Raw genomic sequence first — 27398 nt, 5'->3', positions numbered from 1 at the left:
TGTCTCTCTCTGTCTCAAAAATAAATACGCGTTAAAAAAAAAAGTTTAAAAAAAATAAAAATAAATAAAAAAATAAAAAAGCCCAGGCCCAGGGGATTGAGGCTGAACCACGGTGGCCACGCTGCCCCTACCCTGCTCCGTGCCAGGCGCCACACATGCCTCCAGTGCACACGCACCCTTCCTCACAGGCCCTGCCATCCTCCTTTTAAAATGTAACTTAAGCTCCCTGAAACCCACAGGCAGGCTTCAAACCTAGTCCTTCTGACGCCCAAGTCACTCTTTCCTCCAAGCTGGACCCTTCCCGTGGGCCCGGCAGCCTGGAGGGTTGTGTCACTCTCAGCTGAGAGAACGTCCGCTGCCCACCTCACAGAGCACAGCTGTGTCCCCTCCCCGCCTGCCTGAGCCTCTGTTCCTGCCACCAGCCCCTTGGTGGCCCCCGCTGCTTATAGATCAGAGGCCTGACTCCTAGGTAGCCTTTAGGCCCTTCTCTGCCCCCATGGCTCTGGTCTGTGCCTCTGTGTGGTGCTCCGGGGGCGTGTGAGGTGTTGGCCTTCTGCACCGGGTGAGTGTCCTAGGTGCAGGGGTGGTACCTGTGCCCGCGTCAGCTTGTACTTCGTCAGCATCTCAAGTCCCTGAACGTCACCGGTGTCTGCAATGCCGTTTCCTCTCTTCTTTTGCAGCAATGGATGGTGTGCCTTTTATGATCTCAGAGAAGTTTTCTTGTGTTCCAGAAAGTGTAAGTGTTCTGCATGATCTCCCTTCTGTCCTGTCACCCCCAGCCCGCCTGCGTTCCCTCTGCTCATCACACAGGGCCCCCCCGGCAGCCCTCACACCCCGGTCCTCCCTCGTGTTGTCCCAACTCTGTCTCTGGGCCCCTTCAGCTATGGCTGCACGTAGCAGGTGCTCAGAGAGTTAGGGAAAAGCAGGCACGAGGGGCGGGGAAGGAGGGAGGCAGGCAAGCGGAAAAACTCAGATTCGGCCATGGCCAAGCCTTTTTTTTTTTTTTTTTCCCAAATGTGACCATAAATTGGGCTCATTGTGAATGTTCTTGGTTTCCAAGCTCAACTTCTTAAATTTTTTTTAAAACGTTTATTCATTTTTGAGAGAGGGAGGGACAGAGAGGGTCCGAAGGTCAGGACAGCGCAGAGCCCGATGTGGGGCTCAAACTCGGAAACTAGGAGATCACGACCTGAGCTGAAGTCGGATGCTTAACCGACTGAGCCACCCAGGCGCCCCCAGGTTCAACTTCATTTTTGTTTTTTTTTTATTTAACCGTGACGACATTTTACAGAAAGAAGGCTGCCTGGTTTTTCCATGGTCATTGCCGGATGCTGCGATAACCACACTCTCTGCTCTGGATTGGAGGGAGGCCTCGGAATGGCAGGGCCGGCCGGCTAGTGTGTGTGCCTGTGGCTGTGCTCTCCCGCTCACTGTGGGCCCCCAGGAACCCCATGCTATGCACCGGCCAGCCGGGGCCCCTGAGCTATCTCTGATGACAGGGGGCCTGAGGGGGCTGGCTGGGGGCCTGAAGGCCCGATCCCAGACTGGGGGGGGAGCCCACCCCACCTGGCACTCCTGGGACCCTGTCAGATGGTGCCCCCCCACCTTGGGTGCAGAGCCCCCGCCCTCAACTGTTACAGGCCTGGCCCGTGCAGGCTCGATAGACTTGTTTCAGGGCTTTTTAAATCCTTTTTGCAGAACTTTGCTTCGAGTAGCTAATAACCGTGAGGGCCCCAGTTTGGGCACCAGCTAAAGAATCCTTCAGTGTATTTCTTGGATCCAGCTTAAAACCACCCGGCTTGCGATTTGACCTGCTCTGTAGTTTCCATTTTCATGAAATATAATAGGCCTCCTCTGAACCCTTCTGGTAAGCAGCTTAATCTTGAAAAATGCTCGTGACGTGACTTGCGGAGCATGAGTAACTTCAGCCGACGCCACTTGGCCGCGTTGCCATGGCAACGCTGGCGCCTCTCCCGCCCCGCTCCCTCGCTCCCTCGGAGAGGCTGTTCTGTCCTGCGCACCGGCTCCAATCGGGAAAGTTTAGTGGGGCAGTTAGAGCCTAATGATGCAACAGCTGGACCTCTGCTGGATGGCGGGCAAGCAGCCCTGTTCTTGCCACTCGGGCTGGCAGCGGGGGAGAGCGGGGCTGTTTTGTGGCTCCTGGCAGCGCAGCCCCGGGAGCGGAGTGCCGACTTCGGTGGCCCTGCCCCAAGATCGCCCTCGCCAGCTCGCTGCTGCCCGGCGCTGCCGACTCAGCACGTGCCCGAGGCCCGGTGGCTTGGGCCAAGCCCCGTGCCGCACACCCCCTGTGCTCTGTCCTTTAACCTCCCCCGCCAGCCCAGCCCCGCCACCCTGCTCCGAAACAGGAGAGGAAGCCCCACCTCTGGGCTGTGGCTGGGAACCACGAAGGCCTGGGCTTTTGTCTGAGACCCCGGTTTCACCTGTTCGTCCCGGCTGCCTGTTTTCGGAACCCCCCCCCCCCTCGGGAATATGAAACGCCCGATGTGCCCAGAGAGGGCTCAGAGCAGGGGCCCCAGGGACCAGGTCCCCTCTCACCATGCGTTCAGCCCAGACTTCTCCAGGCTTCCAGCTGACCCTTGTTGCCATGTACATTTGATTTTTCATGTCGTCTGTTGAAAAGCCAGCGTCCTCAGAAAAAGTTCCCATCTTCATGAACTTCTAGAAACGCCCATTAAAGTGCAGTGTTACCAGTTTTCACCACGACTGATCATTTCTCATTTCTCAAATGATAATTGATGGGCATGTCCTTCATTCCCCTTGCATTTCCAGAGGCCTAGAACTCCCTCCGGCTCCTTCCCTGGATGTCAAGGAGTCCCAGACAAGAGACTGACCATCCTGCCTCCTGGAACTGCTTAGACCCATCCCACCACGTAGATGGAGCAGTCAGGGTAGCATGTGGTGAAGCCCTGTGCCCCTCCGGCCCCCCAGCTGTGGAAGGAGCAAACCGGCTTTTGACACGGGCATGGAGAAGAGGCGGAAGTGATCAGTGACAGTCACTGTCTTTTAGGAGGGCTGTGACCTTGCTGGGTGCTGTCGACATGACCAGGCAGGGTCCCTGCCAGCAGGGGCCAGCCCTGTTGTCAGCCAGGTTTTCTGCAATATGTGCTCCCGTCGCTCACCCCTGTACCCTCAGTGATCACTAGAGTCCTGGTGGGTTTCCACTGAAAGAGAATAGAGAAAACGCTAGATCACATAGGGTGGTTTGAGATGTCACCGTCGTCATGCATAAAAGCGAATGTGAAACAGCATTTTCCAGCCGTTTAAAAGGATGCCTTGATCTGTGTTTACAGATGCAGCCCTTTGATCTCTTGGGAATCACCATCAAATCTCTGGCAGAAATTGAAAAAGAGGTAAGCAAGCTGCCAGAGTTGGGGGCAGGTGGGGCCCGGGTCTGCGGTCCCAGGATCTGGCGGGGACGGGGGGCGGGGGGGGGGTACCTAGGTGTTGGGGGGGCCTCCAAGGAAAACACTTCCGTGTCGCTCAGATTTATTCCTTAGAAAAAGAAACTCACTTTTAACGTGTTTTTTGCTTCAAATCACGTATGACCAACACCTCCTTGTGTTCTCTAAGCCGGAAGGTTTTAAGTGACAGATGAAACAATTCGGCCTCAATGTTTTAAAATGCTTCCGTTTTTAAAAGGTGGAGGTTGGGGGATAGGCCCAGAGTCTCCTTTCCCTCTCCTCCTCCTGCTTATTTGTCATGAGGAGGGGTTTGGGGAAACATCCAAGGAGCCTCTTCCAGGTTTAGAGCAAGGATCAGGATACATTCTGTTGTGCCTGATAAGCGAGGCCCCATTCGGCCGCCTGGTTCCACATGGTTTGGATGTTTTCCTAATAAAAAAGAAAGAAATCCAAGACTCCAGCCCACGTGACAACTCTGAGGAACGAGAGCCGAGAGGAGGGAAGGAGCCTGGGGTCAGACCCGCCGGTCAGTGTTTTCCCTGTTTGCGTAAGACATCACTGGAGTGTGTGTGTCGTCTCTTATGTGTAGACGGTCGTTAGGCAGAGTCACATGCTTGCATCCGGCTCTCCTCTGAGAGGCACATTTGTCTCCAAGATGGAAATGGTAGAACCATTTCAATATTCTCAGTTCCTTTGGGTTTTCTCCTGTATACCCAGCTAGCAGAAGCAGGTTGCATTATTGAAAGATGGCTGAAATCAAGGAAAATTGAATCAATGTAGTACAACAAATTTCTAAAGCTGTCATAGCAAAAACAAGACAAAAAAAGTCCCCCTTTGTCTTTGATTCTCACTAAATCATAAAAACCAACCTGATTGTCATCTATAGATTTGGGGGGAGGGGGCGGGAGCTGGGCAGTGAACTTGGGGAAAAGAATGGCTGGCCACCACATTGGAGATACATAGGCTCCGTGTATATACGTGGGGCCCCGTGCACCCCCTTCTCAAAAGCAAGCAGCCCCCAGACGGTTCTGCCCGCCGCCTGTTCGCAAACCGCCATCGCCTGGGGCCCTGCGCAGGGTGGCACCGGTGAGCGTGTGCAGAAGGTGGCTCACTCTTTCAAGGTGGCTTTCAAGGTGGCTCACTCTGGCTGCAGGGGTAAATCAGGGGCACGGCCTGTGACCCCTTTAGGACGGACAAGGTCACACAGACGTCTCACCCGGCTCCACGCTGACCGGGGGCAAGCGGTCCCCTCTCTGTTTGAAGCTGGGATAACAGTAGAAGGCACGTCATGGGGTTTTCAGGAACACTTCACGAATATATGCGAACGCCAGCGCCTGGCACCATGGGGCTGAGGGTGCGGAGGTGTTGTGTGCTGGACCAAGGAGGCAGCGTCTGAATGTCGTGTTTTCTCCTGCCTCGGGCCTCCTGTGCCACAGCCATAGCCCCCTTTATTTCAGCACCTGCTCTGTGCTCACCTTCAGCTCGGGGCTGTACCTACATTCCCACTGGTTCCCACCCCCAGAAATTGAGACTCTGGAGGTGAAGGGTCTTGCCCAAGATTGAGACCCAGCAGTTACACTCCAAACCCTGCCCCTTATGACTTAAAGTCTGTGGTTTCACATCCCTTGAAGGGGCTGATGGGGACAACGGCGCAAGGGAGGCCGGTCGACCTGACCCTGGCTGGGCCCGTGAGTCACTGGGAAGGGGTAAAGTAGGCGGAGCCTGTGTGAGGCTCGGTGCGGGTGGCAGAAACCACCAGAAACCTGAATTCTCATGCTGAGGACGAAAATCTGACCCAAACATGTGTCTTGTTAGAAGGCGTTGTCTTGATGTCCGGTGCTCTGAGCAGAGGCTGGCGGGGGGAGGAAAGAGTTCTGGACTCGGCCGCCCCGGGCTTAGATCTGAGCAGCGCCACTTAGCTGTTCTAAACCTCCGTCTTCCCCCCTGTAAACTGGGAGAGTAATAAAAAAATCCTCACTGCCAGCACTTACGGGGTTTGACCGAGATAGTCGCGTACAGGGCTTAGGACGATGCCCAGCATGCGGCTGCCGTGGTCTCAGTCACGCTGGTTGTGACTCTTCCCTATTAGCGTCCACAGGAAGGGGGGGCGAGCAGCGTAAATCCATCCCGTGTCAGCATGGCACGCCGCTCTGCCGCTGGAGGCGAAGCAGTGACGTCCCGCGTGACCACGCCAAGCTTGATTTCTTGTTTAAGTGATGGGTTAAAAATACTCGTCTGTGTTCTGCGTTGAAGGAAATTAAAGTGGAGTTAAAATGAGGGGAGATGGGGGAGGTTGGAAACGTAGGATATAAAACCGTCGCAAACACCACCAGAGTCAAGAATGCTGTGGTTTTTTCGTTTAATCTGAGGATTTAGAAGTTACTTACCCAGGCCATCCGCGTGCATTTCATGGTGATTAGTATGTTGACATCACACTCTGGTGAACGGGCTGCTGCTTTGGCAACAATGGCAAGGAATTTTCTCCATAAACAATCACGAACTTGCTCCTTTTCGCCCCTGAACTAAGCATAGCTCACGGAGTCGGAGGCCGAGGAGAGAAGCTGGGCCCACAGCCCCCTGGCCCCGGCTCTCGGCTCCGAGGGTTGGGCCTGCGTCGCTGGGTGTCCCTTTGGTCAGGATGATTTTGCAACTTCCCATTCCTGGCAAATCTGGCTGCCCCTGGGGGCTGCAGGGTGGGGGCTGCCTGGCAGAGGACTTGGCTTTGCTCATTGTGTCATACTTTACACTGGTAAGCCAAACCCCTTGCCCACAAAAAGGCAGGAGACACCCTTTGGGTTCGGGGCGGACACGTGACCCGAGCCGCCTCTCTGCCCATCCTGAATACCTCCCCGATCTCTTGAGCTCCTAAGCAGCAGGGAGAGGCCGGCATCCATGGAGGCCGCCATGTGCTGTCCTCCTTCACTCTCCACACCCTGTGCAGACAGGTGCTGTTGCCCCCGTGCAGAGCTGAAACCTGGGCTCGGTGGTCCCAGCCGTAAAGGAAGTTCAAGTGCAGTCCCTGATGGCAACACAGCGTTCTGTCTGTCCAGAACCGGGGTGGGTCTGCTTTCCTGCTGACCTTAACTTTACGTACTCTGCTCTGCCTGGGGGTGTTTCTGAATTTAAGCCTGTGCCCTATCACCATCATTTGGCCGCAGGGATAGTTCACTCCATGAAGGACCCCCCTCACCCTGTCAGCTTTGAGCTGGGTGGTTAGGGACCAAAGGGAATACCCCAGCAGCCAGCGCAAGCAGGGACCCACAGTGCGCCCCAGCCTGCCACACCCGAGAAGCACCCCAGTAAGAGATGGAGAGAGACCAGGTGTCACCCCAGTTATGAGTGGGCAGTGCACCTCCAGCCTCCCCTCCCCCCAGAAGCAGGCGAGCTTCAGGGAAAGTGTGACGCTGGGCCCTGGCCAGGCCAGCAGGAAGACGTATGAGCCCCACCCCCCACCCCCCCCCACCCCCCCCCCCCCCCCGGCAGTGTGGCTAACAGTGTGGACTAGAGCCACCCGCCACATTGGTGGGCAGATACCGGGTATTTGCAGGGACGTATGTGGACCGTGTACACGGTGGAGGCAACGTGGTTGGGTGGAGAGGGCACAGTTTGCGAGTTTGGATACCTGGGGTAGCATGCCAAGTCTTTGCATCAACGTGACCCTGGGGCAGGTCCCCTGGCTTCCCCCACCCCAGCCCCAGCGCTGGTCCCGCATCCGTGGTGATTGTGGCATATACAGCACTTGGTTAAGTTTCTTGAAAGACCCCCAAGAATGGTCATGTTTAAGGTCGCGGCTAAAACCTGTGTAGATGCCATGGAGCAGAAATTGGGGGGGGGGGGAGGGGGCGGAATTCTTCACAAACAGGAAACCTGCACGACTCAGAACTACTCTCAGCTGTGGGTGTTGACAGTGGACGAAGCGGTGGTTACTAAAGAAATTCTCACTTGAGTGCCATCACTCTCCTGGTGCTCAGTGGTGACACCAGCCTCCTTCCTGCCCAGCCTGTTGTCCAGCAGCCATATTCCCTGCCGTCCACGTCCGTCCCCAGCTGGGAGCAGGGCCTCTGCCGTGTAAATTAGTCCAAAGCATGAGAAAGTGAGATTTTGCTCCTCTCCCCTCAGCCACAGGAGGTGATCGGTGGCAGTGATGGGGAGGTTTTCTGGCCCAGGCCCCTCCCCCATGGGGCTGAGCAGCAGGAGAGTGGTGGTGGCCCTGGGGGACCGTGTCCCAGTGAAAGCCTTACTGTCCTTCCCGCTGCCCGGACAAAAGGTTGTTTCTGTTCAGGAGTCAGGAAAAGTGTAATTTTGCAGCCAATCCCTGTGATGAAGCATCTTCTCTCGGAGAAGATGGACGTATAAATATTCTCCGTCTCTGCTGCTCTTTATGTCCCTTGTAAGCAGTTGACCCACTTCACCATCTGATGGATTCCCCGTCACAGCCAGGCAGACGCGTCCCAGCTCCACAGTCCAGGCAGCAGCCCCTAAAATGATCCCGGTGTCTCTGTTCCCCTTACCATTACTCTGCATCCTTCCTCCCCACCCACTGCCCCACGTGCCCCGTGGCCCTGGCCATCCCCAGTCTCGCCCCTCCAGCAGACCCTCCAGCCCTCGTCTCAAGGAATAACGGCCAAGAGACAGCGGCCTTGATTGTAGATTTCACGCTGCATGCATAACAACCTGCAAGCCTTTGACACCTAGGAGCCAGCAATTCCTATGATGAAGTGGCATCCAGCACCCGTCCTGCCTTCCAGCTCAGTGCAAAGCCATTTCCCCACCTGCTGCCGACCTCCCGCAGGAAACCACGATGCTCACCCTCCCTTCAGTGGGCGCCACACTGAAAACGGAGCACGACGAGGGAAGCTTTATCAGCCCACCGTGCTTCCTTGTAGGGTGCACAGCCTCCATTTTCACCCGACTTTAAAGCTGAAAGACACGGGAGAGTCTAATTAGTAAAGGGACGATCTAATATTAATCACTCCCTTAAAATTGACAAGGGAGGCAGTTCATTTAACCACTTAATTGCTACAGGTTTTTATGGGCTGCTGTCTGCAGACGTATTTAATGAAGAAGTTATAAATCTAAGGGAGCTTAAAATTTTAATTTTATACCTAAATATTTTCCTTGTTCTCATGTTTGTAGTCAACCCTCAAGAGTGTAGTCACGTGGAATGTTCTTTAAATGAACATATTTGCTAACTGGCGTCATTTCAGTTTTTAAAACATTGGTTCCAGCAATTAGGCATTTTTCTCAGTTCCCAAATGACTAGAGAAATTCGTCTTGATTATAATTGCTCTTAGCCACGCATATCTAATTTGTGTCTTTTTAAGTGTTAATTAGTAAACAGTTTGAGCTGACATCTTTATGTGTTTGTGTGTTGAAAAATGGGGCTCATTGCTTATTTAGCTTGGGGCCGATTCCACTAGCATTTACGTCACGACGTTGAGGTGAAATTAATGGAAACACGTGTGGCAGCGCAAGGTAAAAAGAATTTTCGAATTCAACTTTTGGGCATCCACTTTGCACGGGCTTCTACAGGCCCCTTCAAGTAGATGAGAGTGGATTTGGGACCTGCATACGTGGGAAGAAAGCGAGGCGGAAGATTTTTGTGTCAATAATGAAATGGCAGAGTCCCAATTTTATAAAAGCAAAATGTTCATGTCCCAGCACAATTGTTCATTCTTTCTACTTTTGGAAAGCTTTCATTGTGCTTATTAACGGTAAAGGATTTCGTGGCGGGAGAGGTTGCAAACTCTGTGGTGTGGTCCCTTGGCACCATCTAGTGGTCAGGTCTGGAACTGCAACAGGAAATAAGCTGCCTTCTGTCTAGATGGAAGGTTTTCACCCCCCAGAATCTTTTTATTTCTCAGTGAGGAAGCGGATACGTTTTGGGAAAGAAATTTTCCTGATTTACTTATTAAATAAAATTTAGTTAAATAAACAGAAGTTAGCCTGTTCTTCCTCCCTTTTTCATTATTGCACAGAGCTGCCACCCACATTCTTACTGAGTTGAGATAATTCCAGCCCCAAACAAAGAAACCTAATAAATTAGTTTAATGGTTGGCCTTTCTGAAGGCTCACGAGAAGTGTTAGGCTTCTTCTGAAATATGGGACGTAGCTTGGGGACCGCCACTTCATAGACTCTCCAGGAGTCTGACCACAAAGCTTAAGAACCAGTTTGAGGCCACAGACGAGATTAGTTCCCTCCCCCATTAATTGTAGCAGATGTCTTGGACAGTTGATCATCTTAAGCAGCTACCCTGCCAGTCAGAATCCGTTTTTTAATATTTAGGGTGTTCCCCTTGAGTTCAAAGGTAGGTCGTACATGTTTATAAAACTGCAAACATCACAGAAACACGTAAAGTAAAAGGTGGACGCACACGCGTGAGGTAGGCTCACACCGTGCGTGATCTCAGTACCTGGCTTTGCACTTGGCACAACCTTCCACATCATTCTGCACAGACCTACCTCATTCTTTTTAATGACTACATGTGGTTCCCTTTTATGATTATGCCATAATTTATTTAAGCAATCCACTATTGATTGACTTTTGAGTTGTTTCCAATTATTCACTCTTACGCTGCTGCAGTATATTTCTTTGTACGTGTGTCTTTTCTCCCCTGGGTCTTTCTTGAGAAGAATATATATTACCAGTTTGTCTTCCAAAACGGGTGTGCGCATTGAAACCTCCCCACCCCACCCCGTAGTGTATGAGGGGGCACCTGCCCCCCCCCACCACATTCTCTAACTATAGCTGAGCAGCACCAGGATTGAAAGGTGAACATTCTTTCATATGGTTATTGCCTATTTGTAGTTATTTTGTGAATCTCTTCTGTTTGTGCCCTTGCCCAATTTTTTTCTGTTGGCTTAATTTTTTTTTTCATTTGTTTTTAAGAATTCTTTATGCCCTTGGGACACCTGGGCGGCTCAGTCAGTTGAGTGTCCGACTCTTGATTTCAGCTCAGGTCTTGATCCCAGGGTTGTGGTATCGAGCCCCACATCAGGCTCCGCACGGAGCCTGCTTGGGAGTCTCTCCCTCTCCCTCTCTCTCAAATAAAATAAAAAAATAAGGAATTTTTCGTATTCTTTATAACCACTTTCTGTCATATGTTCAAACACACACACTTTAACTGGTGGTTTTTGTTCTTGTTAATGATGTGTTCTGCCACATAATAGTTTTCATTTCTTCATGGGCACTTTTGTCTTTGTTTTAACGTTTTATTTATTTGGGGTTTTGTGTCATAGTCAGATTATAAAAATAATCAGTCCTATTTTCTTCCACTCTCGTATTTTAATATATTAAAATACAAAATTCTTTTCAACAACTTAATCCATCTGAAACTTATTAGAAGATAAGAATAAGGACCAGCTTTATTTTCTCCTATAGCATTAGCCAATTTTCTGAATACTGATTGCTTTCTTCGGTGAATTTTTTTTTTTTTTTTGAGAGCGAGCGAGTGAGCGAGCAAAAGAGAATGCAAGCAGGGGAGAGGGACAGAGGGAGAGGAAGAGAGAGAATTTCAAGAATCTTAAGCAGGCTCTGTGCTGGCAGAGCCGGACACAGGGCTCGATCTCACAACCATGAGATCCTGACCTGAGCTAAAATCAAGAGTCAGATGCTTGACCAACTGAGCGACCCAGGCGCCCCCCCACTCCAGTGAATTTTAAATCCTGGCTTCCTCCTATTGTTTCGTTATGTAAGCGGATCAGTGGACCTTTCTTTTGACTCTGTTCTTTTTATATTATTGCCACCCTGTTCTGAATCTTACAACTTTATAATAAACTTTAATCTATGATAGAGTTTTCCCTTTATGACCCCCAAATGGTCCTAATTATATTCACATGCTTAGTCCTCCAACTTAACTTTAGAATCTTTGGGGGGCGGGGGAGGTTCCAAAAACTCTGTTCTAGTGTTTACTGTAACTGAATTCACTACATAGATGAACGGAGGTGTGATTGGCGTTTTAGATGAAGAGGCTCCATCCAGAGAGCAGAGTAGAATAGTTCTTTGTAGAGATCCTGCACGCTTCTTTCTAGGTCATTCCAGGTGTTTTATGTTTTTGTGGCTCTTGTGAATGGCTCTTTCCTTCCATTTTATTTCCCCGACGTTTGTGTATCAAGAAGCTGCTGGCTTCTCACCAGCTTCTTCTGTTGTCTCTGCTGGTTTTTCAGCTGCTTTCCTCTGGTGTCCCTGTCCCTGGCAGGCAGTTGTCACCTGCGAATACCCATGTGGCCTTCTTCCCTGGGTCTGTCCCTTCTCCTGCAGGCCTCTGCCAGGGACCTCGGCCACCGGGCCTCCTTGTCTTACCTGTGGGTTAACAGAAGTTTCTAATTTCAACAACCCATAATGCTGCTTGCTGTGGCTTGCTCGTATAGACGTCTTTTTTTTTTTTTTTTAATCTTGTTAAAGAATTAGCCGTCTATTTCTGCTTTTCTCAATGTTTTTTACCAGGAATGGATGGTGGCTTTTGATAAATGTCTTTTAATCATCTATTGAGATGATCATATATTTTCTCTACAGCATATTAATATGCTGGATTATGTTCATAGAGTTCCTAATTCTGAGAGTCTTTGCGCCCCCAGCCGCCACCGCCCCTTTGGTTCCGCAGGCAGCGTTGTCCCCCCCCCCCCGCCCCGCCCCCCACGGCAGCGTCCTCTCCCATAGCATTTCCCCCACCCCAGCCCACCTAGCAGCAGCCACCACCCAGACTGCTCCCACAGGGGCCCGGGGCATTCATCGCAGAAGTAAGAGGAGCAGGCTGAGCCCGTGGAAATGAAGCTGACGCAGAGAGAGCGTTCAGCGGACAGAATCACCTGTCCCGGTTGCCCCCGTGGGGCGTATGCTTGTTCAAACTGAGGTCAAGGTGAATACGTGGTCTCCTGCCAAGTCCTTCGCCAAAGGATTTTCCTCTCCATGGTTTGAGAACGCTCATCCCCCACGTTTTAAAGTAATCTCCCCCTCCCCCCAAACCGAACTCTTACAAGGTTGCCCATCATGTAGGTAAAAAGCATGAAGACAGAAAGATCAGGGAGAGCACTTTCCCAGAGCGACCACACAGCCTCTCGTTTTCCAGTGCTAGAAAGCGGTATTGTTTTAAATCCTTCCTACAAGTCGCTTAGGAGGGGGGCAAGCCTGGGGAGGCAAAACGCAAATAGCTGCTTTTTTTAGGTAAGATTCGGGTGAACCCTGAAATGCTGGCCCAGTGAGGGGGAAGTCCCCACGGCTGCCCGCAGACACAGAAATGGCATTTTCAGCAGCAAAGGCACCGTCCTTCCACGGCAGAGCAGACAGGCTGGTCACACAGGCGCCCACCAGGCCACCAGCCCTGCGGTGAGGCGGGGGAGGGGCAGGGACGTAAGACGCCTTCTGTGTCCTTGTTAATCACACAGCAACCCTTGGTTCCACCACAAAATGTGCTCTTCCCCCATTTTCTTAAAAATTGCATGGCCTTCTCAGTCTTTCATTTTCATACTTGTAATAGTCATGGCTACAAGAATTATTTCACTTTCTTGCTTCCTTTGTCCCCATCACCCCCACACACTCACAAAATCAATCACAGCGATAACACAGCAGTTACCACTGCCTGGCTGGGCAGTTTATAGGGAGGGGTGGGGAGTGTGGCAAACCGGAAAACGCATGCTTCTTGAAAAGAAGCGGCCTGCAGTCACAAAAACGAACATCCAGAGTTGCCGTAGCCCCGTTTGTCTAATAAAAGCTGGAAAATGTTGGCATTTTATGCATTCTCTCAACTTCTCAGTGTTTATTTTTAAACACCCCACGAGCCAATAATGTGTGAACCTCCAGCTTGTACACAGTGTGTGCGTAGAGATACCAACACAAATCACACTTAGACTCATAATCTTGCATTCACAGGGGTGGTGTGGACAAGCACCAGGCTCGGGACTTTACACGCATGAGTTAAATACCACATGATAGGGTGCATCCCACCATCCTGCTCAGAGGGCTGTAGGAATTCAGAAAACCCACACTGGACTGACTGCTGCTTCCACTAAGGACTGAAAATCAGAATGACCTCTGACCTGCCTGAGAATATAGCCCCTAAGCTACCTACCTTCTCTCCTTTGCACTAGGCTGTTCCCAGAGACCTGCTCTGTCCCTTTACTCACCCATCCTATTCCATCCGTCCACCCATCTATCCATTATTCATCCAGCCACCCAGCCACCCATCCATCCACCCACCCACCTCTTCTGGACCACAACCTCCCCAGGCTCTGGAGCTACAGAAATGGCTGTGGCCCATCCTGACCGTGCACCGAGGGATATGGGAGGTGTTGTGGAGGCCCGGGGGTTGTGATGAATTCTCCCCAGGGGAGAAGGGAACATGTGTCAGAACAAGTGTCCCTTTAGCTGGGCCTTTAAGGACAGTAGGGTTTAGCTATTCACGGGAGACAGTGTCCCAATGTTCAGAAAGGCACAAAGGTATGACTGGGCCCCGGCCCATTCAGGACTTGCTGCTGGGCAGTGGGGGAGGAGAGGTCCAAGAGCTTTCATGGGGAAAGGTCTCAGCAGAAACCATTCAAACCTCACTCCGGAAGAGGGGGGATCCTGGGGCTGTGTGATGGGGCAGGGATATGGGAGTTAATGTTCCACTCTTCAGAGCTCTCCGACGCTCCTCCTCCTCCGTCGGCGTCCAGCTGGAAGGTGCTTTGTGAGCTGAGGGTGCCTCTGGAGTGGGGGGCTCTCCTGGCACTGAGCCCAGGGAGGCAGGCTGCTTAGGGCAGTGAGTGGATACCGCCATCCCCTCCTGGGAGTCCCAGGCTTAGAGCGGGAAAGGGGGGAGGTCTGGGTGCTGAGGATGAAAGGGATCTGGATGCCCCAGAGTGGAAAGATGCAAGGGCTGAATCAGTGGAAGGTTGTACATTAATGAATTCAGCAGCTGCTTTCAGAGCCCCCCTCTGGCTGGTACTGTGCCGGGTACAGTGCCCAGGCAGACATGGCTCCTGCTGGAGCAGGTGCATCTTGGAGGGGTTCTTCTTCAGACCATCATTTAGGAGAGACGCAGCAATGGGCCTGGGCGGGCTCAGGGCCCCGACTTGGGGTTGCTCCTCTCTCAGAGCCCAGGAACCCAACAGAAAAGCCAGAATGGACACAGAAGTGGCTTCCCCAAGGGCTTGCGGGAGCCGCACGGACCCCTCTGTGGAGTTGATGTGGGACCAGAGCATCTATACCCGACCATGGTGTTGGTTAACAATGCCTCCCTGCAGTGCCCCCAAGCCCTGGTGGCATCAGAAAGGCTGCTCAGCCTCTCAGAGCCCCGGTTTGCTCACCTTTAGTGGAAAGACAGCAATACCCGCTTCCTGGGACACGAGGATTTGGTCCCAGCTCGCTGACTCGGGACGTGGTAGCTCCTGCCGCGCCCATCACCTTACTAGTGACCACAGGGGTCACGGTTGTAATCCATGAGCCCTGAGCTCCAGGCCTGTTCTCCAGCTCTAGGGTGTTCTGGAACCTCAAGAATGGGGAGGGAAGTCCTGGTATCCCCACCCTCCCCTGTGCCCTCAGGCCGCACGAGGACAGCCCTCCTCCCGGTAAAGCAGTTCCACATGCTTGTCGGGACCCCAGCGCTTCCCCTGCCTTCCCCCAGTTTTTCAGAGATCTCTGTAGAACCATAGTCTGAGGGCAAAACAAGGACTCCCATGGCAGGAAAAATAAGAGACCACAAAGTGTCACAAGCCTTGGGCTTGGTTCTCAGTCTCCCCCTCAGGAGCTTGAAGGGGTGGACATATTCGGATTAGCTGGACAGGCCTCCCCGGTACCCAGACGAGCTGCCCTGTGGGGACGTGAGGCCCTTCCGTGCCCGCTCCTCACAGGGGCACTGGCTTTGACCTCGCACGGGGGGCTGGGTGCCAGCAGCCAGGCTTCTGGAGACAGAAGGGGACTCAAGCCCTTCAGTGAGGGGTAGAGGCCTCCATCGCTGATATTCTGAGAGGGGTTGAACCGTGGGCACCAAGAGTGAAGGCCTGGGCTGTGAGGAACGAGAGCAGGTGCCAGGACAGGCTTGGGAGGGCAGGGCCACTAAGAACCTCATCCACCTTCCTGTCCGTACGGGGCCAGGCCCGTGTGAACGAGCCTTAAGTGAACCGGACTTCCTGTTGGCCTGAATCTTGGCCCCTTCATTTCTCCTCCACCCGCCTTCACCTGGCCAGGCCTCCGGGGCCCAGCCTGGCCCCTCCGGGCCTGTTCTCAGTGCACCCTTCCAGCTCTTCCATGATCCACCCCAGTGCCAACTTACACTGGCTCATCGGTTCACATTTGCCAGTCTGCCCCCACCTCCGAACTGCACCTGCACGAGAGGAGGGTGCAGATGCTTGTCCGACACCAGTTGCCCCACCAGCCCTGCACCTGTCCGTAGGGGCTACTGGGGGCCTGGTCCAGCTTTGCCCTGTCTCTCTCTCTGGACCTTTGGGAAGTCTGATCCTCCCCTGGGCCTCAGCTTCCATATCTGCACTACTCAGGCACTAGAAATAATCCCTTACTATCTTTTCTCCTCTGGAGCCTCTGATTTGATCATTACTGGATTCAGGGAGGGAGGGTATATACTTGCCCTTTTTTCCCTCCGCAGATCTTCCTCAACTTACAATGGGGCTTTCCTCCCAGTAAATCCATTGTAAGCTGAAAACACCGTGCGTGGAAAATGCACTTAATACGCTTCACTTACCGAACATCCTCGCGTAGCCTGGCCTACCTTAAACTCCCAGGACACACACAGTAGCCCACAGTTGGGCAGAAGCATCTAACACAAAGCCCGTGTTGTAATAAGCTGTTGACGATCTCCTGCCATTTGTTGGATACTGTACTGAAAGTGACACGCAAGATGGTTGTATGGGGACAGCATGGCCGTCAGCGTATTGGTTGCTGAGCCCCGTGGCTGAGGGGGCTGCCGGGGAGCTCTAGCTGCCAAACATCAGATGCCAGGATGGGCTTGGGAGGAGTTTCGTTCAGTACATCACTGGCTTTTGTACCTTCCTAACGTCAAAAACATCCAAGTCGAAACGTCGACATCGTAAAGCGGGGATGGTATTATATTATATTCGGTAAAAGTTTTCAGGCAGTGATTCTCCACCTGCCTAACCAGTAAGATCTCCTGGTGCTTCTGGAAAATGCTGATGCTGTCAGGCCAGGCCAGTTGAACCAGAACCGTCCCACCGGGGGCAGGGCCCGGGGATCGGTGGCTTTGGTTAAAAACCTTCTTGATTCTGATGCATCAGGAGGACTGGTTTTTTCATTCTCAGGGTGCTTTCACACGAATTGTCCCTGGTGCTTCTCACATCTCTGTGACCAGGTGAGGGTTTGATCGCCTCCTTTCTGCCAGCGAGGCTGCAGCTAAGCGACTTAGCCTCCACGGTGCAGCTAGAAGCCAAGGTCGGCATGTCCCATTTACCAGGATGATGCCCTTGCTATGGCAAAGGGCTTTTGGAAGCTGGGGAGCACGCACTGTAGCTAGAGAGGCCCGATGCCTCAGCTGCAAGGTCTCCCAGACAGAGGCACACGGTGCCTGGGCCCCCGGAAAGCCCCAAAGAGAGCCCCTGACAGTGACGTCTCTTTTCCTGGAGAGACCGACAGGCCCGGGTGCTGTGATGGCCTGTGTCCACCAGAGGGCGCCATGACCTGGCGCTGCTCAGCTGGGCTCTCGGCTCTGCGAACCCAAATGCTTTTTAATTGAAAATTTTTTTAATTCAAAAAGGATTTGCTGTTTGTACGCGAGTGCAGGTTTTCCTTATGCAGGAGACTAATGTCTTGAGTAAACAGATCCGGGCCCAAATCCACCTTCAAAGGTACTCGCTGTTTGCCCAAGGGAGTGAAAGACCTTCCAGAAGCGGCCCTAGTCTCTTGGGCAAACACTTTGGGGCCAGCAATCCCCGGCAGAAGACAGTGTCTGTGGGAAGGGTTATCCGCAGCCTAAGGGGGATTATGTCTGGGGACATATGTTGAAATTTCATTTGGGGAGTTAGAGAAAACAAGAGGTGGGGGGGAGTAATGCTTTTCTCCAGCCAAGATAACCTAAAAAGGGAAAGCTCCCAAGGGTAGGATCGGGGTGGGGGGGTGCGGGGACAGCAATCTGTGCGCTGCGCCAGGAGCCCTGGCCCGCTGGTGGGGGGAGGGGCGCGCGCGGGCTGTGAATCAGGAAAAGGCAGTGTGTGCACCCGGGACGACTTCTTCGTTCGCGAGGTGCCTTCCGTCTGCTGCCCCAGGCGGACACCTCCCAGGCGTGGCCCTAGAGCAGCCAGAGTGAGGCCTCTCCTGAGCCTTGCCATCTCGGCCCTCTGCCTACCCGCACCCACACCCATTCCCACGTCCCGCTTTTGGGTCACAGAATTGCCTGAACTAGTCCCCAGAACAGCAGCAGGCCACCTGGCAGTTGGGTGACAATGTAGGATCCTGGGCTCCACCCCAGACCTTCAGAGTCAGGACATGCGTTCTACCAGGACCTCCAGGGGATCTACATGTGTTCAAGGTTCATCAGCCTGCTAGTCTCTTGCTCTGGGTGCCCTCTCTCCCCGCCCCTGAGGGGTGGCCATGCCGGCCAGTCCACACTGGCACCTTGGCCCACCCAGAACTGCTCCTAGGAAGCCACTAGGTGTTTTCAACCACCCCAGCCCCGGCCCGTGCCGCTCTGGCGCTCATGCCTGCCCTCTGCTCCCCTCGCGGACCCACACCTCCGGGTCTCCCACCCCCACGTGCAGGGCCCGTCCTCATCTTCTGACCTTGTGTGCTTCTCTTGAAGCATCTCCACATCTGCCACTCCAGCTGCCCTTCCCCCCGAGTGCTTCTAATCCCCGACCTTTTACCCCTGGTTCCACGTCTCCCCAGCCGGGCTCCTTCCCTTCGGTGCTGCTGGGGACCGCCCTCGGCCACTGGCCGAAATGCACTCCTGCCCTCCCACAACCTGCCTCTCCTCCTGTGTTGCCCCCTTTGGTTAATGGCGCTGGCACGCACATGCTCTGGCCCCGTGCCCAGCACCGGGCGGAGGTGGTGGGTGCTGGTGGAGTCGAGGAGGGAACCTTCCCTGTTGTGATGCACGCAAGCAGCCACCAGGTGGCGGTGTTGTCCCAGGCTTCGCCCAAAGGCGGCCTTGTCCGGGGCTGCTCTGCTGGGCCAGCCTCCTGGGGCAGGAGTCCAGCCTTGGCCTGTGCCCTGGTCATCGGGAGCCCAAACGCGAGCGGGTTGGGAGCTGCCTTAATAGCTTTTTCGAAGTAGCCAACAGATGTGCAGTGAGTGCCTGCTTGGCGCCAGGGCCATTCAGGCCCCTAACCTGCTGTAGCTCACGCCGTCTTCCCAGTTGGCCCTGGGAGTAGATTGTGACCCCACTGACTTTTGTGAGGTTTAACTGACATATACCACGAGCTTCAGGTGTCCAACATAACGAACCCATATTTACATAGATGGCAAAATAATCACAATGAATCAACATCTGTCACCATGGTGACAAATTTTTGTGATGAGAACCTTTAAGATTTATTCTTAGCAACTTCCAAATAAGCAACACAGGATCAACCATAGTCGCCATGCTGTGTGTCACATCTCCTTGACTTATCTTACAACTGGAATTTGTACCTTTTGACCCCCTTCGCCCATCCACACGCCCTCCCCTGGCGAGTACCGGTCCGTTCTCTGTACCTGTTAAGTATGGGGTGTTGTGTTTTTGTTTCGTTTTGTTTTCTAGATTGCACAGATCAGTGAGGTCACATGGTATCTTTCTCTGACTTATTTCACTTCACACGATGCCCCCAGGGTCCAGCCCTGCTGTTGCAAACGGCAAGATTTCGTTTTTTTATGGTTGAATCACATCCCGTGGCACATATACGCCACATCCGTATCCCTTCATCCGTCAGCGGCCATGGAGGCGGTCTCTGGCGTGGCTGCTCTAGATGGTGCTGCCGTGGACGTGGTGCTGCAGGTATCTTGCTGAGTTAGAGTGAAGTGGAATCGCCGAGTCCTAGGGGACTCCTAGGTTCGGGGTTCTCGGGGTCCTCCAGGTGGCGGCACAAGGGTTCCCTTTTCTCGCCTCGCCAGCACTTTCTTTTTAATATTTATTTTGGGGACAACGGGAGAGAGAGAATCCCAAGCAGGCCCCGCGCCATCTGCCCAGAGCCCGACGCGGGGCTCGAACCAGCAAACCGTGAGTTACGATCTGAGCCGAAATCAAGAGTCAGAGGAGCCTCAACCGACCGAGCCACCCAAGCACCCCAGCACTTATTTCTTAATGTGACCCCACTTTAGAGATAGGTTCACTAAGGTTCAGAGAGGGGCAGAGACCTGCCTGAGGTCACCCTCCAAAGCCCTTCCCTCTCGCCCCTTCTGGCAACAGACCTTTGTAGGGACCACAGTCACAGCTGCAGCGTAGGCCCTGTGGCTCCGGGCTCAGGAGCCACTCGAGGCTATTCAACACAGGGATAGGATGGGGCCAGTGCAGATCTGTGTCCGTCTGTCCTGGGTCAGCCCTTGGGGCCCTTTGGCAGGGGTGGCCTACTGGACTGCCTACCCACCATTTCTACTTGAGGGAAAAAGCCTCAGAGGTCTGCTCCCCCTCATTCAGGACTGACCCCTAAAGCCATCAGCACTTAGCTGTTCTCTGTGCAGTGGGCAGTCACTTGGGGGCAGGGGGCCAGGCTTCCTGTCAGCCTCCCCAGTGTCCCCGAGGAAATAGCCTCAGCTGGTGGCCACGTTCAGCCAGGACAACTCCACTTTGCTCTGTTTTACACAGACAAGCCCTTTTTTAGAGCAATTCTGCTCAGAAGTGTTTAGATGTTATTTAACAGGGGTGCCTGGGTGGCTCATTTAAGCCCCAACCTCAGCTCAGGTCATAAGCTCACGGTTTTTGAGTTCAAACCCCGCATAGGGCTCTCTGCTGTCAGCATGGAACCTGCTTCAGATCCTCTGTCTCCCTGTCTCTCTCTCTGGCCCTCCCCTGCTTGCTCTCTCAAAAATAAACATTTAAAAAATAAAATGTTTAACGACCACTGACCTGATCCAAACTCCTCACTCCTAAACCCCTAGGACCACACGGCTGCCTTGGCACATAACGGGCCGGGCTGCTCGCCACAGGCCCACTCCCAGCCTCTGAAGCTCAGGCCGGCAGGCCCGTGTCTGCTCTTCTGCCTGGCACACACCCCCCCCCCCATTTCGATGCCCACCAGGTCTTCGGGGGGAACCATGGGGGCTCCCCGTCCCCCAGCAGAAGTACTTGCCGCTCTGAGTCTCCATTAGACTCCGAGCCCACCTATACATGCTCCTGGGATCTAGGGTCAGGTAAGCTTCCGTCTTAAGCATGAGGTGGCACAGGGCACAGATGTGCCCCTCCGGGTGCCACCCTGGCCCAGGCTGGGTCGCCGGTGTGGGCGCTGCCCCCCGGGAGCCTCGGCTTTCATCAGCTAACCAGGACAGTCACCCACCCTCCAGGGAGCAGCTCTGGGAACTCAGAGAGGTACACGGACGTGTGGGGTGCTGCCCCTTCCCCGCACCGCTTGGGTGTGTCAGCAGCCCTGCCCAGAGAACACGGAGTCAGAGGGCCCCTGGGCAGTTGCGGGATGGGGTGTACCTCGCGCGACCCTCTCCTGCAGGCAGCCTGGCCCGGGGGCAGCGCGTGGCTTCGGGCGCTGCAGCCCCTGGACCAGGACTCCGTCCTCACACCCTGGGCGGCCAGAGCGCTGTCTGCGCACACGCACGCACGCTGGCACCACGCGTGGGCGCACGCTCGGCAAGGTGGCACCGGGGCCTCCGCGGGCCCGGCCGAGGCCTCCCTGCAGCCTCCTCGCGCACTGACCACGCTTCTCTGTCCGCTCCCTCCCACAGTATGAGTACAGCTTCCGCACGGAGCAGAGCGCCGCGGCCCGGCTCCCGCCCAGCCCTACGCGGTGTCAGCAGATCCCCCAGTCCTGAGGCCCGGCCGCCACCCCGCCCCCTCGGGGAGAAGACGCAGCCGCCCGACTACCGAGCGCCCCTCCCTCGCCCAGTCCAGTCCCTCCTGCCCGCCCTCACCGCCCCCCCCCCTCCCCGGGGGCTCGCCTGGGAGACTCCGGGCGGCTGAGCGGTTACCTCCTCGGCCATCGGCTTGCCTGACGGGACACCCCCGCCTCCCCGGGGACACTGTTCATAATCTCGACTAATCTGTGTTTGCTGTAGTGACCAGCAGCTCCTGGCGTGTCTGTGTGATGACCAGCCTCCTACATGCGACCCCACCCACCGCGGGAGCCACCAGAGGGCCCCGCGCAATTGCGGAGCTTCCCGGTGACCTGCTGGCTCCCTGTCCTCCTGACTGTTGCCTGCCACTAAGCTCGCACGTTCCTCCTGGAAGCCTGAGGCGGGTGGCAGCGGGGCACAGCCCCCCGCCGGGGCTCCCCCCGCGCCCCAGAACTGACAGCGACAAGCGCCCTGAGCGTTTCATGGCAACCCTGAGGACTCGAGGCAGGAAGCGGCCCCAGGCCCCACCAGTGGCCACCCCTTCACACTCGGCCCCCAACCGACACACTGGACACGCAGAGGTCGGGGCGCAGCCGCCCGGCTGCCCCCACAGAGGATGTCCCCGCTGGGCGAGAAGGCCGAGGGACCTGGTGCTTGCTTGGAGGGGAGTTTTGCTGCCGGGGACACTGTGCTCACCCACCACCCACCTTGTTCCTCCCAAAGGGCTCATCTCTGCAACGCCCACGTGCCCTGACCCAGAGACGGCCCCTCCCTGGGCTGAGGGAAAGAGACCCGGTGGGCTGGTGTCCAGCCGCAGAGGGACGCGGGCACGTGGTCACCCAGCTTCGCAGAGCCAGGCTGCATCTCGATGGGGTCTGCCCACAGCAGGAGTCGTTTGTAAAAGTCCGTCTGAGCCAGGTCACCGAACTGGGGCCATGACTGGCCAGTGGCCACACTGGCATCTCCCACAATGCTGGCTGCCAAGTTCAGCCCCACATGGGTTCGCCATGAGAACAGGGCTGCAGCCACCCCCGGGGGGCTCAGGCCCCCACCTCAACGGCCTGCCTGGTCTAGTTACCAGGGTCTGTCTCGATTCCACAGAATGTTGGGATCTCCCACCTCGGAGGTCACTAGAGGGCAGGAGCTTTGGATGGGAGGCTTGACGTGCATGGGGGGGGTGGGGGGGAGCGGGCTGAGGCCTGGAGAGCAGGGAGGTGCCCCCCCCCCCCATGAAGGTAGCACAGGAGAGCCACAGCCAAGGACACTCCCCGCCTACCCGTGGCTCCTGGGATGGCACATGGTGGCTGGGGCAGAACTGGCCAACGTGTGGAGGGTGGCCGCCGGCTCAGAGGTGGGGGTGGGGCAAAAATACCTCCTGTACCTGCCGTCAGCAACGCCAGCTCCAGAACCTCTACCCTCACCGCTGTCGCCCCGGATCTTCAAGGCGATACCTCCTGATTTCTGTGCATTAGAGAAGTGGGCGCCTCTCCCTCCCTCCGCCCAGACCTGGGACGTCCCTGGTGGAGCTGGCCTTCCTGTGCCTCCCGCACAGCAAAGCGGCAGGAAAATGCAGGCGGTGTGTGGAACCCCCGGGGTCCAGGAAGCCAAGGGCTATGGTGCTCACCCAGGAAGGAGAGAGCTTCGAACTGGTCTCAGATGTACACGCCGAGATAAGCTAGTTGTGTTTCTGGGGAAACTGGAGGAGTCCCGTGGGGCCCAGAGAACCTGGGTCTCCTGCTGCCTTTTGGACGGGTGGCCGGTCCAAAACCAAGTGAGCTGCGTGACCCCAAGCCCAACACAGAGGGACGACCAGTTCCTTCTGTACCATTCGCTTGGTGCGCGTGCTTTGTTCACGGCCTCCCTGGAAGATTAGCATCCGACAGGCAGCGCCCGGCTAGCCCTTCTCCCTTGACCGACAGCCAGGGGTTTCAGCGGCTCTCAGGGCCGAAGATGGCCACGTGGGAGCCCAAGCGTGGGCGCAAGAAGGCGGAGCTGGGCAGGGAGGGTGGCTGCCCACCCCCCAACTCCGGGGCCATCCTGCGGTTACGGGATGGGGCTGTGGGGCCACCAGGAAGAGGCCAGACCGGTGTGGATGCAGGCGGCCTGGGGTGACGACCTCCACTGCATGGTAGACCTAAGCGACGTGTAACGGTGACTGAACGTCACCCTAAACCATTAGGACAATTAGGCAGTGACCGTGTTAGGGAAAGGTTGGCGTCTGTGGTAGATTTTAGGCTGCTCCCAGCCCTCTTTGCCTCGCGGGGGGGGGCGCGTGCAGACAGCAGGACAGCCCGGACCCCTGGCACACCACTGGAACAGGGCGACCTTTTCTTTCTGGGAGGGCGCATTGCCTCACAAACCCTGTGACCACACAGGCAGGGAAGGACAAGGGTTCTCGGAATCTGCGCGAAGGGCAGGGGCCGGGCCCTCCGTACCCCAGAGACCAACGAGAGCACAGGCTTCCCTGCTGCCTTCTCTCTTCCATCTGAAAATCCATTCTGTCTCCAAAACCCTTGGAAAGGGCATAGTGGTAATAGGGGGTAAGTAGGTTGCGACGTGTTCATTTGCAAATTTTTATCAAGGCTTTTCCCGCCCCGAGTCCCGGAACCAATATGGGCCACACGCCCCTGCCACCTGGAGAGCTGGGACCAGGTCAGGACCCCCGCCCGCCCCGGCTTCCTTGCTGGCAGTTCTGACCTCTGCACAGTTGGCCACCAGGAGCCCCTGACGTTTGCTTCCCCGCTTCCCCACCCCTCCACCCCCCACCCCCCGTGCTGTTCAGAACGGCAGCGCGGCGGGCGCCAAGGACTAACACGTACTAAGCACCTGCTCCGTGCCAGGCAGTGGCACATTTCTCCTCTTTAAGCACATTTTCTCCCGTTCTTCTCCCTTGAAAAACACCCAGAAATGGATGTTCGTTGCTCCCGGTTAGAGACGAAGAAGCGGAGACCAGTCCGCGGCACAAAGCCGGCAGGTGGCAGAGACCGGATTTGGGCCCGAGGCTCGTCGGACCCCAGAGCCACTGTGCCGGCTGGTCCAGCATAAGCACACGCCTCACAGCCCCTTTTGGTTCCGGTCCCGTAACGGACCTCCCAGCGCCGCCAGCCACGCTGGTTCCGGCGCGATAGCGTCGCCGCTGCGCCATGGTGCTCGGCAGGGGGCGAGAGCCCAGCTGCCCCCTCGCTCCACCCCGACGACGAGGGCTCCCCTGAGATCCAGGGAGCCCGACAGCAAAGCAGGGCCTCGACCCCGGCAGCCGCGTGCCCACGGGGGTGCGGGGCCCGAGCTCTGACTCCGCCCACTGCCTGCCCTGCCGCCGCCGGGGCCCGGAGGCGGCGGCCCGTCCTCCTTCGCCCGTCCGGATGCGGCCCCACGGCGGCCGTCACCGCCAGGAGACGGGGCTTCTGTTCTCCCCGCGACAGGTGTGTGGGCTGCCATGGGACGCTGGGGCCACGGCCGGGCCGCTGTGCCCTCGCCATGGGAACGACGTCCTTACCGTATTTATTTGAGGTGACTCTGTACTTGGCGAAGGGACGTTTCACTGTGTGATTGTCTGTCTTAATATAATTTGTTAAATAAACGTTTTAACCTTTTCCCGGGCTTGCTGCTGTGGCGCTACGTGAGCGAGGTCGGTGTCCCTCGGGGAGGCTCCAGCATCTTCCCCGGCTCCTCCCAGATGCTGGCTGGGGGGGGGGGGGGGGGGGGGTGTCGCAGACAGCCACAGCCCGGCCTTCCCACCCGCTAGAAAGAAGCCGTGGGCTTCTCTGCCCCTGTTTAGTTTAGAGACCTGGTTACGAACCGGAGGAATTCCCGAGGGCCTAGAAAGCCCTGCCGTTCTCTGGGAACAACCCTCAGGAATGCTCCTTGGAGGCAAAAACCCCAGTTGCCACAAAAGCACCTGAAACCCGTGCGCGTCAACAGGTCACCAACAAGAATGCGCTTTCATGTGCGGCTTGCCCGGGGCCCCGTCTGCGAGGGGTTCGGGGCGGCCGGGCTGCTCGAGAGGACACGCGGCCCCCGTGGTTTCGGTCCTGTCCCGACGACTCACCTGCTGGCGAGACGCCACTGCGAACGCCGGCGAGGGGACCAGAGGCCCGCGGGACACGGCCCAGGGCTCTGTGCGAGGGCCGTCACTTCAGATCTCACTATCAAAGCTCTTTCCCTCTTTTGTAAGTAACCTTTGCATTTTGGGGCTTGACGTGACAACCTGAGCTGTCACTGCCTCCAGCCCTGTTTACGCCAGACTCAGAGTGGGGCCCACCTTTAGCTCACCTCTCATCAGGGCCATGAGAGTCCCCCAAGTGTCCCTGCCTCCAGCCTAGGACCCCCACCTCTGGCATCTCGCAAGAGCGAGGAAAAGCAGCCCAGAGAATTCCACGAGAAATCCACAAGGAACACTCAACGCAGGGTCTGAAGAGCTGGATTCCGATTCTGGCTCTGCCACTCCCTGACCACGTGCACGTCACTGGTTACCCAGCACCTGCAGAAGGAGAGGGTGCGTCCCTCCTGGCTTACCCTGGGAAGACGGGAGGAAGGGCTCTTAGCGGCAGCAGAGACCACGTGACTTGCCAGGTCTCCCTTCGGGGCCAGGGTTGGGTGTTGCCATCCACAGCCTAGCGCTAGGTCACCCAGGAAGTTCAAGTGGTGGCCTCGGACTGACATCCAGGGCACAGAGTCGGTTTGCAAGAGGCCTCATGCACTGCTCAGACAGACAGACGGGTTCCCCAGAGCCGGGAGGGGGAGGCAGCTCACAGACCTTAGGGCAGCAAGAAACCAACACCTACACACGACAGCCTAGGCCAGGGAGGGGTGAGTGGCCAGACCCAGAGGAAACTTGGAACCCAGAGCAGGATGCAGCCAGGCGGCACCTGTTTCTGCCTCATCTGAGCATCTGCTTCTAGTTCTCTCACACTCAGGCCCTCCTTCTCACGTGCTCTGTCCACCAGTGTGCATGGCACATGCGCCTTTGTGTGTAGACACAGCCACTCGAGCTTACGTGTCTCTGTTCAGAAGATCCAGAGGCAAGAGTCCCAGGACAGACTCTGATTGGCCAGCCTGGGTCACGTGACCCTTTCTGCCCCAGCGACTCTGGCCTGGGGCGGGGAGGGAGTGTGTGATCACAAAGTATCTGGAGCAGGTCTAATTTATTTAGACCCTCATCAGGCATCTGCTGCAGGGGAGCCCGAGGCTGTGCGGGGAGGGGTAGCACCTCTTCCCCGGGGAGACGGAAAAGCACTCCATCAGCAGCTCTGTGCCACGGGGAGAAGACGCTGAGGTGGGTGGAGGGGCATGCATCCACCTGTCCGTCTGTCTGTTCTCTCAAACCACGTTGTAAGAGCACCTTCCACACGTAGGCGAGAGTGTGGGCACCGGGCAGTCAGCAGTGACCCAACACCACAGAGGTCCCCCTCCTGGATCCATCCCGCTTTACCCCCTGCCATGTCTCTCCCACTTCTCCCCCTGCTTCTGCCTGTTGTCGTTGTCTCCTAGCCACCCTGGCTCATCCCTAAAGCTCTGGGCTCCCTGGGCCCCACCCTGACCTTTGTCTCCCTTTCTGCATCCCCCCCCAGGCTGCTGGGGCAGCCCGTGTCTTTAACTGTGCTCAGCTCTGCTGCCGGCCCCGCCTGCGAGGCCCCACCCGGGTGTTACCCCTTGACGTCGGCACATCCCAAGCAGAGCCTACCATCTCCCCACAAGCCCCAAGCTGCTCCCCTTCTCCTGACTCCCGGTCCTGGAACAGGCCCCGCCATCTCCCACACCTGGAGGCCCCCCCACCGCCACCACCACCTGGAGCCGCCTGTGATCACCACGTTTCCAGCTGGACAGCTCCCCCCTCTACACGTGCATTCAAACTCAGCCACTGTTTCCTCTTCCTGCTGCTTTCTAAATTCTGCCCCTTGACGCTTTTCACCTGGATTACAGCATCAGCCCCTTAGCCAGTCCCCTGCCCCCAGCATCTTCCCCTCCCAGCCACCTTCCTCATAGCCATCTGTCGGGATGCCTCCACTTACAGAGTCCCTCAGGTTTCCAACACCATCCTTCCAGGTCTGACCCTGCCT

General features: G+C 55.9%; 1 protein-coding gene and 1 long non-coding RNA gene across 4 annotated transcripts in view; one reads left to right on the top strand and one right to left on the bottom strand.

Annotated features, from left to right (window-relative positions):
- MVB12B (multivesicular body subunit 12B) overlaps positions 1-27398 on the top strand; it is a 262005-nt gene that overhangs the window by 221900 nt on the left and 12707 nt on the right. For 2 of the 3 annotated variants that reach the window (XM_053204609.1, XM_053204607.1), the window contains exons 8-10: positions 681-736; positions 3312-3371; positions 21232-21368. In XM_053204609.1, the coding sequence (XP_053060584.1) occupies positions 681-736; positions 3312-3371; positions 21232-21318 (203 nt within the window). In that variant the 3' untranslated portion in view covers positions 21319-21368. Of the gene's footprint in view, positions 1-680; positions 737-3311; positions 3372-21231; positions 21369-27398 lie in introns of those variants that run through there. The other variant, XM_053204608.1, reaches the window with a different exon arrangement.
- LOC128312103 (uncharacterized) lies at positions 1093-6854 on the bottom strand. The gene is made up of 3 exons (XR_008290936.1): positions 5810-6854; positions 4639-5664; positions 1093-4172 (listed from the first exon to the last, which is right to left on the bottom strand). It is a non-coding gene; the product is annotated as an uncharacterized LOC128312103 (long non-coding RNA).

Source organism: Acinonyx jubatus, chromosome D4, assembly GCF_027475565.1.
Source record: "Acinonyx jubatus isolate Ajub_Pintada_27869175 chromosome D4, VMU_Ajub_asm_v1.0, whole genome shotgun sequence".
Lineage (NCBI taxonomy): Eukaryota > Metazoa > Chordata > Mammalia > Carnivora > Felidae > Acinonyx > Acinonyx jubatus.
This window is presented reverse-complemented; position numbering and strand designations above follow the sequence as displayed.